Raw genomic sequence first — 16942 nt, 5'->3', positions numbered from 1 at the left:
AGTTCTGACCAGTCTGGGATCTCAGCCTGTAGTTACCGTCCTCCAGCTAGGTGGGGGCCTTAGTTCCTGCAGAACTCAAAGATATGTATTAGATTGTTATGTATGTCCCTTGGATATAGGAAGAACTAGGAGGAATTAAGAGGAGGAACTAGGACTCTTTTATTTCTGAGCTACTGTTTCCTGATTGCTTTCCCTTTGTTCCTGCATTCTTTAGTTCCCTTAAATCATTAATTACTGAGACCTCTTTGAGGATAAGCATTGTGGCTTGGATCACAAAGTGGCTTAGGCCAAAAATGGCTTCTCTTAAAGTAAAAAAAACAAAAAACAAAAAAAACCCCAAGGTCAGTTCCCTTTCTCTGGGGACCCCCTACCCTATCTACTTACACTATAAATATTTGTGTACAAGTTTTTGTGTGACCAGAACAAAAGTCATTTTCTCTGGGATAAACACCCAAGAGTGCAATTGCTGGGTCATGTGGTAAGCACATGTTTAGTTTTATAAGAAATTGCCAAACTTTTCCAGAGTGGCTGTACCATTTTACATTCCTGCCAGCAATGTATGAGTGGATACAGTTTCTCCACCTCCTCGAGAGCATTTGGTGTTGTCACTATTTTTTATTTTAGCCATTATCAAAGGTGTGTAGTGATATATCATTGTGGTTTTAATTTGCATTTCCCTAATGGCTTATGACGCTGAATATCTTTTCATGTGCTTATTTGCCATCTGCATATCCTCTTCCGTGAAATATCTTGTCTTTTGCTCATTCTCTAATTGGATTTTTTTTTTAACAGTTGTGAGAATTCTCTATATAGTCTAGATACAAGGGCTGTGTTGTGTACGTGGTTTGCAAATATTTTCTCCCACCCTGTAGCTCGTTTTTTCATCCTCTTCTCGGGGTGTTCTGAAGAGCCAGAGGTTTTCATTTTGATAAGATCCAGTTTATCAACATTTTCCTTGTATGAATTGTGCTTATGGTGGCAAGTCTAGAAACTCTGCCTAGCCCTTGGTCCTGAAGATTTTTTACCATTTTTTTTTCCTAAACTTTTTACAGTGTTGACTAAAAAAACCCGCACAGCCTAAAAGTAGTGAGGTAAGTTTTATTTGATGACCCTACTGATGACTATAGCTTGGGAGACAGTCTCTCAGATAGCTCTGAGGAACTGTTCCAAAGAGGTAAGGGAGAAGCCAGGATATATAGTTTTTGCTGAAAAAAACATACAAGAAACATGTTAGTGGAACATCAAAAGAGTACTGGTAATCAATTTAGAGAACAGACTTGTGGTTGCCAAGGGGGAGGAGGGTGGGGGAGGGAAGGATTGGGAGTTTGGAATTAGCAGATGCAAACTATTATATATAGGATGGATAAACAACAAGGTCCTATTGTATAGCACAGGGAACTATATTTAATATCCTGTGATAAACCATAATGGAAAAGAATATGAAAAAGAATATTTATTTGTATAACTGAATCACTTTGCTGTACAGCAGAAATTAACACAACATTGTAAATCAACTATACATCAATAAAATTTTTAAAAAATTACTGCTAATCACACAAAAAAGCTGCATTGGATTAAAAAAAAATACGCTCATTGAAATTATTCCTTTGATACGCGTCTTAACTATCTAGGGCCAGTACCCTGTTTTTCTCCTGATTTCCCTTCAGTGTGCACCATTGGGGAGGCCACAGTGGCTGATGGCTTGATGTCAGGCAACAGTCTTTGTTTACTGACATGGCAGGCAACATTTTCTTTCTTTCTTTTTCTTGTCCACATAGTTTTACACTTACAAAACTATGATCCATTTGGAGTGAATTTTCATTTAAAGTGGGAGGTTTAGGTAGAGGTTTTTTTTCTTCTTCTTTTGCCTATGGATGTCCCATTGCTCCCGCACATTTGTTGAAAAGGCTCCTGATTCTGCTTTGTATCTTACCCTATCCATTCCTCCTACAGCAGTCAGAATGATTTTTTTAAAAAATGTGTATCAGATGATATGATGCCCTACTCAAAATCTTCCAATCGCTTCCCACCAAAACATAAATCTTGCTGCTCTCCAACCGCAGTTTCTAGCGCTCAACGCCCACTATAATACTGGCCCTTGGGTAATCACCAGAGTTGCTCCCTCACTTCATGCAGGTCTATTCTACTGCCACCTCCTTTAACCTTTAGTTTACTGCTTCAATCTTCCTTCCGCCCTTGCCCTGCTTTTTCTTAACAGCATTTGCATACTATGATATATTTCATATTAATTTGCTCATTTATTTATTGTTTGTCCCCATTCCCAACCCCATAACCAGCTCCAACAAAGTTTACTGCTATACCCCAGACCCTGAAACAATGCCTGCCACACAGAAGGTACTCGATAAAAAATCTGCTTGACAGGCTGGAAAGAATGAGTAAATGTAAAACGAGGGCGACTGTCTACTTTTAGGTCAGGCGCTCGTTCAGACTCAATGAAAAGTGTGAGCGCCACCTCTCGGGAAGCCAATTTGCTCGAGAAAAAAGACAGTCACAGAATCTTAAGGAAAAAAAAAAAAAGATGGCGGTAGCCAACCAGAAGAGCAGGAAAAAACAGTACCGGAAGTTGAACTTTGGAAATTGCTCCCTAGAATGACACCCGACTGTCAGGAGGAAGCGTAGGCGAGTGGTGTTCTGCAAAATGCGCCCTCCCGCAGCCGATCTGGGCAGAAGCGTTCCGCGGGGGCGGGTGCCGGGAACCACGAGGGGCGGGGTCGCGTTTCCGGTGCCGGTGGCAGCAGAAGGAGTTGAAGCCCAAGTAGCTGGATTGGTGAGAAGGGTTCGGGGTACTGAGAGGAAAGGGAGAGGAAGGGGATCCGGGGAGGGGGAGGTGAAGAGATCGGATGAGTTCCGCTCTGAGACGTGGCCAGGGTGATCGGGTGGGAGGGAAGCGCCAGTCGACAGTTGCAAACCTGTCAGCTCACGTCCCACGCCACGTGGACTCACCTTTGTCCGTGGCTGCTTTTCCCATTAGTCCGCGACCGTAGGGGTTGTGCCTTATTTGTTTCTGTCTAGTGCAGTGCTGGGCTCTGAATGAATGACAGGTGTGTGTCAGGTGAATGTGGAGGATACTTACAGGGACTGTTTGTCGCTCTTTAGCTCCATTTTCTCCTGGGGAGTCCATGCTTGTCTCCAGCTTCCACTGGGAGTTCTCCGCCAGTTCTTGGGCTTTGTCTCTTTTTCTTGGAGGTGTAGGGTGATTATCATTTAAGACATTTTCTTTGCTCTTATTGAGTGCTAGGCCCTGTGGCTAGGTACCAGGGACAGACACAGAAGTAATCCATCCGTGTATACAGGCGGCAGGCCAGTGGAGAGACAGATAAACAGAAAATTCAAACATATTGTTAAGGTGCTGAAATAAGAGGTAAGCTAAAGTACAGGAAGATGGAGCCAGGAGGTGGTGCTGTTATCCACAGAGGGATTGACTTTCAAGGTGAAGGGACTCCTTTCTCATCTTATGGAGACAGAGCAGGTCCTGAGCCCGATCTTTTTCTCTGTAAAAGGATCTCTGGAATAGATACTTTCTAGGCTTCCTTCCAGCATGATGTCGCATATCAGATATTACTCATGGCAATAGTTCTCCCGCAGTCCACCATTTACTGGTTAGTCAGAATATTCATTACATCTCATGATATAGCATAAGTTGCATAGCGTTGGGAAATCTGGATTTTGGTCCTCATTCGGGTGCTCTAGATCTGTTTCCTCATTTGTAAAAGAAGGGGATTGTAATGAAATAATCTGTAAAACCCCTTCTAGTTCTAATACCATGACTGTGGCAGTAGGTCAAACCATATTTTAGACTGCCCTGTACCAGACATCACTTTCACATTATCACTGTAGTGTCCCTCATCTGGGTAATTGAGAGATAGTGTCTTTTTTTTTTTTACCTCCCCTGCCTTAGTTCTGCCACAGTATTGGGTACACAGTAGATGCTTATGTTAGTTCAAAAACTGGCTCCTGTACACAGAAGGAAAGGAGAGACTGAAGAAAGGCAGACCACTCCAGATTGGTAGGTGACGTGTAATGAGCAACAGAGCTTGAGGCCTGTCTTGGGTGGTTGCAAGACAAATAGATCTCTGCTCTCGCCCACCAGAATTTTAAAAGTATACGTAAAGGCCTTAACTAGGTACAGTCACATGTTCAGTTCAGATGGTCTCAACAACACCTTACTCTCTCAAGGCTGTGTCCTTCGAACAGCCCCTACCGTGGGGATAGTAGGCAGAGTGTACATTCCAAGGACAGCGGTGGGGGTGAGGAGCCTCCAGTTTCTGGGTTCAGCTGGAGGGTCAGCTGATAGTTATGACCTCCTCCAGTCCTCCACCGCTTGTGACTGGCTCTTACAGTCTCACCCCCTCTCCTTCTGCAGGGTCAGAAGTGTGCTTGACAGGTCAGCAAGGGGTTCTGCCAGCATGGCGGTGGCTCATTTGGCAGCTGTCTGACTGCAGTGGAGGCAGATGCCACAGCAACAGTATAGAGGCACATCCAAGAGAAAACATGGATTAAGATGATTCCCAAAATAAGTAACAGTTTTCTCTATGAAGAGCCCCATAATCTGAACCACTGATTTCCTGCGTCCCCTTATGAGGCAGTAATAATGTCAAGGCTCTTCTGTTTTGGAGGACAGCTTTTCTCATGAAAGATATTTCAGTGATTGGTAAAGAAAGGCTTTGCAGGCTGTCATTTAAGGCTTGCTGGGTGAAGTTAGTAAGGGCTTCTCTGTATGCTATAATGTCCTCCAGGCCAATGGAGGGGACAAAGATGGTGGCTAAATGATTGTACCAGTAGAAAACGGAATGTGCCCATCTGGCCTGGAGGAGAGGGAGGTTGGTGGCTTTAGGAACTTGACCCGGTTGTACATAGCATACATATTGGCCGGGGCAGGCAGCACTGTTAAGCGTGAGGAGGTGGACTGGGGGCAGGATATGCCAGACCAGAAACCCCACCTTCTCCCCTCTTTCAAAGGTGCGTGTTTCATTCCAGCTGTAGCACATTTCAACAGTCTGGCTTGCAGTAGGACAGCAGGATCCCAGTGGAGATTGAGTAAGTCTCCCTTACCTAGAGGTGTGAATTCACCCATCCCGGTGAGACATCCCATTGCAAATTCCAGTAGATAACTCCTTTCCCAGGTATGATGGGTCTTGGTGTTCTCAGCAGCACAGCACATTGATCCACAGAGAAAGTTGGGATAGTGGCTGTTTCCCAAGACTTCCTTACCTGTATGGCATTGGGTGTCTTGTCAGGGGTCCCCAGTCTGGTATTTGGGGCCGTAGGTTCTACTGGTTGATCATTCAAATGTATCAAAATCTGGGACAGTACTTTAGTCCACCTGGCCAAGGTGGTTTTACCTTTTAGTAATTTAATCTGCTGCTTTACTATTCCATTTTTCCTTTCTGCCAGTCCTCCTGCCTGTGGGTTATAGGGGAGATGGAACTTCCATTTGATGTCATATTCTTTTGCCCAGTCATGACCTTTGAAATATAACCCCCGATCACTGTCTATTCAACAAAGGTATCCATACATGGTCTTAGCTTCTCTAATCCCCTGATAGTGGCAGCCTGGTTTGTGAGGCAACAGGGGACAGCTTAGGTTGGGCCAGATGCAGTGTCCACACAAACCAGAGCATATTTAGAACCTCACTAGGAGGGAGGGGGCCAGTATAATCAATTGGCCAATTTCACATCAGTTGGGAGCTCTGGTGGGTGGCCCCAGACTCCTTTGGCAGTTGCCTTGGGTGTTGTTTAGAACACACAGGACCTGCTATTACTGCATTAACTGAGTCACTGTATTTCAAAGGCAGTCCAGCATCCTTGGCAATATGTCATCCCCCTGGGCACTTCAGTGTTCCCTCTGCCTATGCACCCAAGGGTCAGTTGCTAGGACTCATTTCTGGCCTAGGGCATCAGCTTCCTGATTGCCAGAGGATGTCAGTGCCTTATGAGCCAGGGTGTGGAAGACAGTGAGGAGTGCCTCAGACTCTTGCAGGTGAACCCAAATGTCTTTTTACATATCCAGACCCCACAAGGCTTATTTATGATCATTCACCCCTTGTCTTGGCATTGTCTAAGCCATAGGGTCAATCCCTTTAGAACAGCCCACCTGTCAGTGCAAAGCATTAATGGCCAGGGCTCACCAACCCACTGGAGGCTGCAGTTTGTTCCTCTTTCCAGGCATGTGTATAGCAGGCATCAGTGGGAATTTCCCGCACTCCCTCTCTACAGGCCGACACAGGAACAGGGCCAGGACGTTTGGAGGATCTACATTCTCTACAGGGCCTAGGAGCATCCACATTTCTAGACAGCGGGCCGGGGTAGGGTACTCCTCTGCTGCAAACAGACGTGTCGTTTAGTCAGCGTGGGGGGTTTGAGCCATGGCAGAGGTGGGTAGATGGAACATATTCTGAACAACCCCTTCAAAGGAAGGGAAGTTCTTACCATGATGTGCTGTTCCTTTGTGAGAGGCTGTACCCGGAGGAATGCTGTGTACACTGCTAGAAGCTGTTACTCTGCGGGGGTGTATTGGGTTTCTGCCCCCTTCCAGGGACCAGAAATCCTAGGGGTACTCTCTTTCTGTTGTCTCTCCCACAGTGCCCAACCCAGGTCTTCTGGAGTCACAGACACATCTAACTCAAATGGTAGTCCGGCTTGGGAGATGCCCAGAACTTTAATTTGCTTCACTAATATTTTTGCCATCTGAAAGGCGGCTTGCTGCTCTAATCCCCAGTCCCACGTATGCCCTCTCATTACCAGGTGGTATAAGGGATGGAGGCACTGTGCCAGATGGGGAATAAAAGTCCTCCAAAACCCCCAAATTCCTATGAAGGCTTGCACCTCTTTCACATTCTTAGGGGTTGGGTAGGCTTGTACATTATCAATGACAACTTCTGGGACAACTTGAATCTTACCCAAACGAAGGACGGCCAGAAACTTTACTGTGGTGCCTGGGCCTTGAATTTTCTGTGGATTCACTGCCCATCCTCTCCCTCACAGATGTTCCAGCAAAGCCTGCAGAGTGTCCTGCAGCAGGGGCAAGTCTTCCCATGTGAACATTATATCATCAATGTAATGGGCCCGTTTTACTGAAGTGGGGAAGGGGAACAGGCGCAGGTCTTGGGCTATCATCATCCCATGACATGTGGTGAGGCTGTGCAGGTAGCCGTGAGGAAGTCCTTGAAACGTCCATTACCGCCCCTCTCACATGAAGGCAAATTGATCTTAGGTATCAGAAACCTAGGCTTGTTGAAGTTTTTCCATAAAAGTCCTTGAATATGAAGCACTTTTGCAGGAACAGTTTTGCAAAACCATCAGAGTACGACAATGACTGTAAATGAAAAAAGACTTTAAAATGGCCATGGTTAAAGATCTGATGAGAGTTCATTATAATACAGTTGACAAGGGAATTTGATTGTTTTTGTGACATACATTTTAAAATTATAACTAATAACATCATACCAGGACACATCAGATTTTTAGGAATTTCATACAAATATAGCCCAAAGAAAGTTTAACATCACTTCTTTTTTTTTTTTTTTACATTAATTAATTTATTTATTTATATTTCTTTTTGGCTGCGTTGCGTCTTCGTTGCTGCACGCGGGCTCTCCCTAGTTGTGGCGAGCGGGGGCCACCCTACCCTGCGGTGCGCGAGTCTCTCACTGTGGTGGCCCCTCCCGTTGCAGAGCACAGGCTCCAGGTGTGCAGGCCTCAGCAGTCGTGGCACGCGGGCTCAGCAGTTGTGGCTCACGGGCTCTAGATCGCAGGCTCCGTAGTTGTGGTGCACAGGCCCAGCCACTCCACAGCATGTGGGATCCTCCTGGACTAGGGCTCGAACCCGTGTGCCTTGCATTGGCAGGCGGACTCCCAACCACTGCGCCACCAGGGAAGTCCCTAACATCACTTCTTATTTGACAGTGTTTCCCATATAATTTAATATATCAAATAGGCTAATTAGTTTAACCTATTTTATAAGGAAAGAGAATACGTCTTTAGAGATGTTCCAGGGGCCCTCTGGAAAATCCCAAAGTTAGTTCTAGGTCAGCATAACTTTATTTAGAATTAGATTTTGGGGGAGCTTGTCAAAAATACCAAAAGGTTTTAAAACACTAGATTAAATAGGATCTTAGCTCACTGTGAAACAATACTTAGTTATCTATTTAACTTAAGTGACAAAGACTCCAAAGGCAAATACAGAAAGTTACATAATTATAAAAAAAACTTAGCTCTTTTAATAGAGAAGATTCAGTTTTCTTAAGTAATTGAAGACGTGATAAAGACAACATGAAGCACAAGAAATTATTTGGATAAAACCACAGAATCTTTTTTTCTGGGCAGGTTACTCAAAAGGTAAAGAAAAACCTCTTACAGTCCCATAAGGAACAGACCAATAGTCCAACAAAACTTTGTCCTTTGAGCAGATGAAAGAAAATTGTTTCAGCTTTATATAAGTACACTATTGATATCAAAGCTTATTTTTCTTTAGGCCAACTAAATAGAGCTCTTTTACAAATTAATTTTGACAATACTCTCTGGAGATAGAAAAACATCACCTATATGTAACAAATCCATAGACATACGAACATACTGACAGACACAGAGAATCCATAGCTTTCTCTCTAGAACTTTAGCCATGAATCAAGTATCCGCTCACATGGCTGAAGCCTTTTACTAATATTTGTGGAGAAGATTTTAAAAATTTGGGAATTCCCTGGTGGTCCAGTAGTTAGGACTCCACGCTTCCACTGCAGGGGGAATGGGTTTGATCCCTGGTTGGGGAACTAAGATCCCTCAAGCCGCGCAGCATGGCCAAAAAAAAAAAAAAATTTGTACTTGCCCTTGATGAATAATCTTAGGGAAACTGTGGACTAGATTTTGTGTGGGGGTGCTCCTGTAGCAGTCTGTGTTTTCACCACTGCCCCCCCCCCCTTTTTCTTTGGTCTGTGGGCAGTGTTTTAGTTATTTCCTGTGGTGTTTACATTTCAAAGACATGGTAAGATTTATAACTTCAAGGAACAGAGAAAGAATGCAAGTTTTCTCTTAAGAGTTTTGGGGTGTATTTCTCTATTATCAGAAGTCTAGGGTAATTACTATTTAAAGTTTTTCTTGGGGGCTTCCCTGGTGGCGCAGTGGTTAAGAATCCGCCTGCCAATGCAGGGGACACAGGTTCAAGCCCTGGTCCAGGAAGATCCCACATGCCGCGGAGCAACTAAGCCTGTGCGCCACAACTATTGAGCCTGCGCTCTAGAGCCCGTGAGCCACAACTACTGAGCCCGTGTGCCACAACTACTGAAGCCCGCCTGCCTAGAGCCTGTGCTGTGCAACAAGAGAAGCCACTGCAATGAGAAACCCGTGCACCACAACAAAGAGTAGCCCCCACTCGCTGTAACTAGAGAAAGCCTGCGCGCAGCAACTAAGACCCAATGCAACCAAAAATAAATAAATAAAAATAAAATTTAAAAAAAATTGTTAAGTTTTTCTTTGTATTAGGCGTTGGACAGCATGGGGCGCTTCATCTGTTTCATTGTCAGTCACCACAACAGCCTCCCCTTTGTGCTCCTCACTTTCCCAGGGATTCTGTCTCTTAGCGTCCTAATCAGGCTTTGTCACAGCACTTGGACATTAATCTGCAGCAGCTTGTGCTCTCCTAGCTTTGCCATATGACAAGCTAAGATCTCCAACTTACAATCCTGCTCTCTCATCTTGTCTGCCAGCCCCAAAGCTGGCAGAGCAGTGGACACCTGCACGTTCTTCTCTAACTTCAGCTCTTCTTCCAACTGTCTAACTCGAGCTTCAGCCTCTAGTTGTGCATCTGTGGCCAGTGGCCTGCCCTCAGTAGAGGCCAGCCCACTGTGGCAGCCATTCATTTCCCTTCTTTGCTGCTCTGTGTAGTTTCTCTAACAAATGCACTAAAGCAGCCGGTGTTCTTGGGGCATCCTTGTTTTCATGTGGTGGTCCACAAGTATCAAACATACAGGCCACCCTCCCCACATAGAGGTCGATGTTCAGCTTGGGATTTCCCCCAGGGATGCCTCTTTCCCAAGGCACATCTCTTCAGTCTCCTGGCTGGCTCACAAATTGTTAGTCCACACACTGGCCCCTGTACAGAGAGGACCAGGAGAGATCAAAGAGGTAGACCACTCCAGGTGGGAAGGTAGCAGTTTTAATAAGTAAGGGAACATACATATGAGGCTTGTCTTGGCTGGCTGCATTGTACCCACCCACCAGAATCTTAAAGTTTATATAGTTTATATAGTTTATATAAACTTACATAGTTTAACTGGGTTCAGTCACATGTTCAGTCCAGATGGTCTCAACAACACCTTACTCTCTCAAGGCTGTGTCCTTGTAACGGCTCCTACTGTGGGAACAGTGTACAGAGTGTATATTCCAGGGACAGGAAAGGGGTGAGGAGCCTCCGATTGCCTGAGTCCAGATCGAGGGTGAACTGGCGGTCATGTCCTCTTGACATGACTTAATAGAAGCTTATTAAATCAAATGAAATAGAAATTATAGGCCCTGCTTTTGGACCCTTCCCCACTCTGGGATATTAGTTCATAGATGAGGCGACTGAGGAGGAATTAGGTTTTACTAGAGAGTCCTGGAGTTGCAGATTTAAACCAGCTTTATGGAGGTAATCCTCTTGAGAACAATAATGATGTAGGCAGGATATTCAGTGTTGTTTCATCCCTCCACCTGTCTATCCCCAGGACCATGGCCAATAGCGAGCGCACCTTCATTGCCATCAAGCCTGATGGAGTCCAGCGTGGCCTTGTGGGAGAGATCATCAAGCGTTTTGAGCAGAAGGGATTCCGCCTTGTTGCCATGAAATTCATGCAGGTAAGTGGACTTCATTCTTGCTATTTCTATTATTTCATAGAAATAGGAGAACGTCGTATGTCAGCCTCTCTGTTTCTCCCTTCAGCTTGTTTTAGACGTCTCCATTTAGGGTGAACACAAATGTCCTAAAACCCGGAAACGCCTCAGTGGCAGCTCCGCTGAGTCTTGGAGCAAAAAAGTTATTTGCGACTTTCAGAAGTAGCCTCCCTTTTCTCTTGGCAATGCAGGGTTCCACGTATTACTGCAGCACTGTGATTTCTGACTCAAAGCCTTGGGCATGTTTGAGCTCCTGTTCATGAGCTTCCTGAGCAGATAATTTTAGAGACCACCCCCCCTCTCCTCCCCACTGTCCCCACCGTTTGAGGCAGGTTGTTTTTCAGCAAGGAAGTCTTTCTATCATTGTTTAACACCTGCCTACTGTCTAGCATATATTAGGTGCCATCAGGGCATGTAGGGGAAAGTTGTGATTTTGCCCTTGGGGCGGCCCACCTGAAACAGCAGAGGGCAGACACACTTGCAAGATACCTACAAAACAATATTTCAAAAAATGCAAAGGATTGATTGACCAAGAACCCGTCTTCAAACAGACCTGGGAAATAAGAATTTAAATTCTCAAAGCAAATACATTAGGGGATCATCTTTTTTTCCTATTAAGAGTCAACTTTAATGAATGAATCAGAAAAAAAAGAGGGGGGGTCATGCAGCTTGTGGGATCTTAGTTCCCTGACCAGGGATCGAACCTGGGCCCTGGCAGTAAAAGCGCCAAGTTCTAACCACTGGGTCGCCAGGGAATTTTAAATTTAGTTTGATTTGCATTTTAGTTCCTGTGTGATGTTTTAGAAAAACTGTGTTAATATAAAATGGGGAAGACTGATGTTAATGCTGAGGGGAGAGTGTGATAGAATGATTAGAGCCAGGTATTGGACAAGCAGTGCTTTCCAGAGAGTGTATATTAAATTAGGTTTTTTTTTTAAATACAACTTTATTGGAGTATAATTGCTTCACAATACCGTGTTAGTTTCTGTTGCACAACAAAGCGAATCAGCCATATGCATACACATGTCCCCACGTCCCCTCCCTCTTGAGCCTCCCTCCCATCCTCCCTGTGCCACCCCTCTAGGTCATCGCAAAGCACTAAGCCTATCTCCCTGTGCTATGCTGCTGCTTCCCACCAGCCAACTATTTTACATTCGGTACTGTATACATGTCAATGCTACTCTCACTTCGCCCCAGCTTCGACCTCCCACCCCATGTCATCAAGTCCATTCTCTATGTCTACCTCTTTATTCCTGCCTTGCAACTAGGTTCATCAGTTTTGAAGGTAAAGTGAAATCAAAGTATCGTTGATCGGATATTTACCACGTGCTGGGCACATGTGTTTTTTCATCTAGCTCTCGTGACAACCCAGAGAGGTACTTATTCCTTTTCCCATGGTTGTTAGTGATAGGAAGCTGAGGCTTGGGGAAGTTAAGTAACGTGTGGTTATCCAGTCAGTGATGCAGCTGGGATTTTAACCCAGGTCTCTCTGACCCCTAAGTGCATACATTTTGTCCTTTACACCGAGTTTCCTATCACGGGCATGGACTTGGTGAAGAATGGGAGGAGGGGTAGCTGCCATGAGCCTACAGGGTTATTTATTTATTTAAAATTTTTTTCTTTTTTAAAAAAAATAGATTTAATTAATTAATTAATTAATTATGTTGGCGGCATTGGGTCTTCATTGCGTCTTCATTGCTGTGTGTGGGCTTTCTCTAGTTGCCGCGAGCGGGGGCTACTCTTCGTTGCGGTGAGCGGGCTTCTCATTGCGGTGAGCGGGCTTCTCATTGCGGTGGCCTCTCCTGTTGTGGAGCACAGGCTCTAGGCGCACAGGCTTCAGTAGTTGTGGCGCACGGGCTTAGTTGCTCCGCGGCATGTGGGATCTTCCTGGACCGGGGCTCGAACCCGTGTCCCCTGAATTGGCAGGCGGGCTCGTAACCACTACTCCACCAGGGAAGCCCCTACAGGGTTATTTAAATGTGGAGGAAGGTGAGGGAAGACTTGAGCCCCCTCCCCACTTGCCCCCCCCCGCCAAAAAAAACCCCTGTGACCTGTTTTGCAGAGTAAAGATAATCAGAACCAATTAATACAATTGAAAGAGTGTTCTGGTAAGGGAAGGTAATCAGTGTGTTAGGAGACTACCACTACAAGTTTTCCATTTGGATTGAAAGGGATAGGTCAGGGTGAACACTAACACGGAGTGATGACGTGGTTGTGTAATTTTACTTTGGCAAGTGACAGTCAACTGGGGGCTGAATGATAGGATGTTCAGGATGTGCTTTTCAGCAGCAAATCCCCACATTTGTGTGTATCACTGAAGTGTGCAGTATGCTGTATGATGCAGTACCACAGAACTGGGAAAGCTAAGGGTCCTCATTAGACCCTTAAAAGCTTGTATATGGTGGGGAAGAGGGAACACAGCTGAGTCGAGTTGGCATTGCTAAGCAGATCGTTTGCTCTCTACCTAACTTGATTTGTTCCCAGATACCAGCCTTGCAATGTGAAAGATTCTAATTCATTCTTCAGTAAAATTACTTATTGCTAGATGTCATGTACTTTTGGGTGGTTTGCAAATACCTGTGGTAATTGCATGGTCACCACACTGGGCCTTTATTCTCTGAATAAATATGAAGAGAAATGGCCTGGTTCAGTTTGCTTCTCATCCAAAGCTGAGACCACCTCCCTGTAACATTTTAGTTGAGGCTTGCTTGGAAGTAGAAATTTATTGTATTGTCAGTTTTCCTGTGTAAAATACCATGGCTGGATTCAATTCTAATGTTCTGTAATTTTATGCTGATCAGTCAAGGACAGTAGGGGGAAAATTGGTACAAAGCTGAAGCACTTTTAGTCCCTGTCACTTCTTCCCTTTGGTAAAGTCAAGAGTGAATTGGGTTATAATAGAACAAGTGAGCTGAGAGCTCACGTTTTAAACAGCAGGATGGGTAAGTGGGAAATAACTAAATTGCTGGTTCTTAGATAGTTTGGGGATCAATTCTCTTCTCTGTCTTGTGGGATAGGCTTCTGAAGACCTTCTCAAGGAGCACTATATTGACCTGAAGGACCGTCCATTCTTTGCTGGCCTGGTGAAATACATGCACTCAGGGCCAGTGGTTGCCATGGTGAGTGTAACATGTGTGGGATGTTGATGTGAATGACTCAGTTGGGAGTGAAGAGTGAATATTGTGATTCTTGCTTCTAATGCCAGGTCCTCATTGATGCAGAGGATTCTGAGGCTAGGGCATTGGACACTTAGGGTATGAGTCAGCTCTCTGGCTCACCAAAGACAAAATACATTTGCTTGCTGAACTGAAGACTCACATCTGGGAGAAATCAGGAGAGATATGCCTGACTGTAAGCTCCTGGAGGTGAGGGAGACTGTGTCTTTTTTATTGCAGTGATTCTTCTCTTAGTATGTATTGGTTGTCATCTTTGTGCCAGGCTCTTTCAGACACTGGGGATACAATCATGAATGAGACAAAATAGGTAACTGTTTTCATAGCTTTCCTTGCCTACGTATCCTGAAAAGGGAGGATGGGCAGATAGTAAAGAAACCAAAAAACATATATATATCAGCTAATGATTAGTGATATGCACAGAAATGAAATAGGAGTATGTGATAACAAGTGAGCGCTTTAGACTGGGTGGTCAAGAAACGTGATTTTCAAGCTGAGATCTGGATGAGAAGGAGCCGGCCATGTACAAATTCACAGTGAAGAGCATTCTCAACCATGAAAATAGCATGTGCAAAGGACCTGGGGTGGGGGACTTTTTGAGGTACAGAAAGACGCTTGGAGTAACTGAAGCCTGGTGGGTGAAAGGGAAGGTTGGATGAGATTGATTCATAGGCACAGGCAGAGGCCAGATTATGTAGGGCTGTCTCGGCCCTGTACTTCCTGAGTGCTGGGAAGCTGTGGGAGGTTTCTACACTTGGTTTTTAGAAAGGCCACTCTGTGTCAAGAATGGATTGTAGAAAGGCAAGAGGAGGGCAGGGAGACCAATATTCCCAGTGCTGGAACACTTAGATGCCCCATAAATATTTGTTCAATGAATGAATGTCATTTTAAGGGGGGGGGCTTTTTCTTTTTCTTTTTTTTTTTGGAATAAATAGTTTTCAGATTTTCTGCTGAGACTGGTTTTCTTCCTTGACCATATCTTCTTTTGTCCTTGGAGGTCTGGGAGGGGCTGAATATTGTGAAGACAGGTCGAGTGATGCTTGGGGAGACCAACCCTGCGGACTCCAAGCCTGGGACCATCCGTGGGGACTTCTGCATCCAAGTTGGCAGGTGAGAGTCGGTGCATTTTACTCTTTTCTAAAATCCAAGTTAGGTGCCACAAGAATTTGGGTTTCTGAAGCTGAGGGTAGACATGATACCATATACAGAGCAATTTGTAATCAGAGTTTATTGTTTTCCTCCTTCTTAATTGGTGTTTGGCTTTGCAGGCCCTCTGCCTTTGGTCATCAACATCACTATGGTTGTGCCTTTGTTGTGAGAGTAGAACCTGGTACAATGCGCTTTGCTGGCCAGAGTCCTTCCTGAGGCTCCCACTGCTTGCATCAGTGTTGCTAGGAGGGCTGGATGTGGAGAGGGCATTCTTTATCCTTACATTAATGGCAGTCATGGGTTTTTTCTTTTGACATGGAATAATGTACATGGAGCTTTGGATTTTTCTGCTCTGGTGGCTGTAGGCTTTCTGGCAATGGAAATGATGGGAGCTTCTGGGCAGTTTAATCCTTCTGACCTTGGTAATGTGGCCATCTCTTTTCCCATCCAGGAACATTATCCATGGCAGTGATTCTGTGGAGAGTGCAGAGAAGGAGATTGCCTTGTGGTTTCACCCTGAGGAACTGGTGAATTACAAGAGCTGTGCTCAGAACTGGATCTACGAGTGACATGGAAGCAGACCACAGTGCTTGCCCCACCCCAGTTCCCCTCCCTCTCATGGGCAGGGGCCAGGTCATTGCAAATCTAGTTATTTCTGAGAACTTGCTTTTCATCTGGAGGGAAGCTCTTGGAGCTGCGGATGCTCCCTGTACAGTGTTATGTGCTGTCTATCATCAGATTAAAATGTTTCATCTCAAGGAAGGAGTCACTGAGTAAGGTACTTTGTATTGTTGTATTGCTTTGTAGTCTTTTTTCTTTTTCATGTATTCTGGCTAACCTAAGCTAATAGAGAGTGTAAATACTATATAAATTATATTGGCCTGAGAGATCACACATACACACACATTCTTTGCCTGTCCCTCTCTTCCCCCTGCATTCCACCCACTCTTGGCATTGAGCCAGTCAACAGCTATCTGTCAGGGATCTGCTAGGTTGCCAAGACTGTCCTATGCATCGAAGATTCCCTGGAAATAAAAGATACCCTTCCTGCTCTTGAGAAGCTCTCAGGGATTCAGTGGTTGGGGGAGTGTGAGAAGTTGTAACTACTCCAAAGCAAAAAAGCTATGTGGATAGTGGGCCTGGATTTCTGGGATGACCTCAAAAGAAGCAGAAGATATCTTGTAAGTAGTTTTGATTTGTTAGGATATTGATTTGGTTGCTTTAATAGAGACAAGATGGAAATTTACTTATCATTTACTTAAAAGTTCAAACTGGAGATCTGATGTAGATCACTGTGACTATAGTTAACAATACTGTACTATATATTTGAAATTTGCTAAGAGGGTAGATCTGTGTTCTCATCACAAGAAAGAGAGAGAGAGAGAGGGAGGGGAAGGGAGGGAGGGAAGGAAGGAAGGGAGAGAAAGAAAGGTAGATAGAAAGAAGGAAAGGAAATGGTAACTGTAGGAAGCCATTGTTATGTTAATTAGCTTGATTGTATTAGCTTGCAGCTAGATACAGCCACAGGACTAAGTTCTGGCCAAAGAGACACGAAAAAGTGAAGGTGGTAAATTCAAGGTTGTACCCTGAAAAGGAAGGGATAATCATACTTCCCTTCCCAACTTGCTAGAAGGCGGATATAGGGGTGGTAACCATCTTGGATTGGTTGGAGGGAACTGAATCTCTGGACCATCTCAAGGATCAGAGCCTTACCACCATCACCACTTCTATGTACCG

At 44.8% G+C, this 16942-nt stretch overlaps 1 protein-coding gene and 1 pseudogene across 4 annotated transcripts in view; both read left to right on the top strand.

The window, feature by feature from the left end:
- The window catches only part of LOC309649851 (diphthamide biosynthesis protein 3 pseudogene), a 185968-nt pseudogene that overhangs the window by 28844 nt on the left and 140182 nt on the right, over positions 1–16942 (top strand). The window lies entirely within an intron of this gene.
- On the top strand, positions 2653–15963 carry LOC309649849 (nucleoside diphosphate kinase A 1). 3 transcript variants are annotated; one of them, XM_082440390.1, is made up of 6 exons: positions 2719–2788; positions 4981–5058; positions 10718–10847; positions 13901–14002; positions 15054–15166; positions 15657–15963. In XM_082440390.1, exons 3-6 carry the CDS (start codon positions 10722–10724, stop codon positions 15772–15774), a joined length of 459 nt encoding a protein of 152 aa, XP_082296516.1. In that variant the 5' UTR covers positions 2719–2788; positions 4981–5058; positions 10718–10721; the 3' UTR covers positions 15775–15963. The 3 variants fall into 3 exon arrangements, with proteins under 3 accessions (XP_082296515.1, XP_082296516.1, XP_082296517.1); XM_082440391.1 differs by having other exon boundaries at positions 2750–2788; positions 4999–5058; XM_082440389.1 differs by lacking the exon at positions 4981–5058 and having other exon boundaries at positions 2653–2788.

This window comes from Balaenoptera physalus, assembly GCF_965194825.1.
Source record: "Balaenoptera physalus genome assembly, chromosome: 20".
Classification (NCBI taxonomy): Eukaryota; Metazoa; Chordata; class Mammalia; order Artiodactyla; family Balaenopteridae; genus Balaenoptera; species Balaenoptera physalus.
This window is presented reverse-complemented; position numbering and strand designations above follow the sequence as displayed.

What these genes read in the sequence shown, in the direction of transcription:
- LOC309649849 (XM_082440389.1), top strand. Translation starts at nt 10,722, where the DNA reads ATGGCCAATAGCGAGCGCACCTTCATTGCCATCAAGCCTGATGGAGTC. An exon ending in TTGCCATGAAATTCATGCAG is followed by an intron (nt 10,848 to 13,900) that starts GTAAGTGGACTT and finishes CTTGTGGGATAG; the next exon opens with GCTTCTGAAGACCTTCTCAA. An exon ending in CAGGGCCAGTGGTTGCCATG is followed by an intron (nt 14,003 to 15,053) that starts GTGAGTGTAACA and finishes TTGTCCTTGGAG; the next exon opens with GTCTGGGAGGGGCTGAATAT.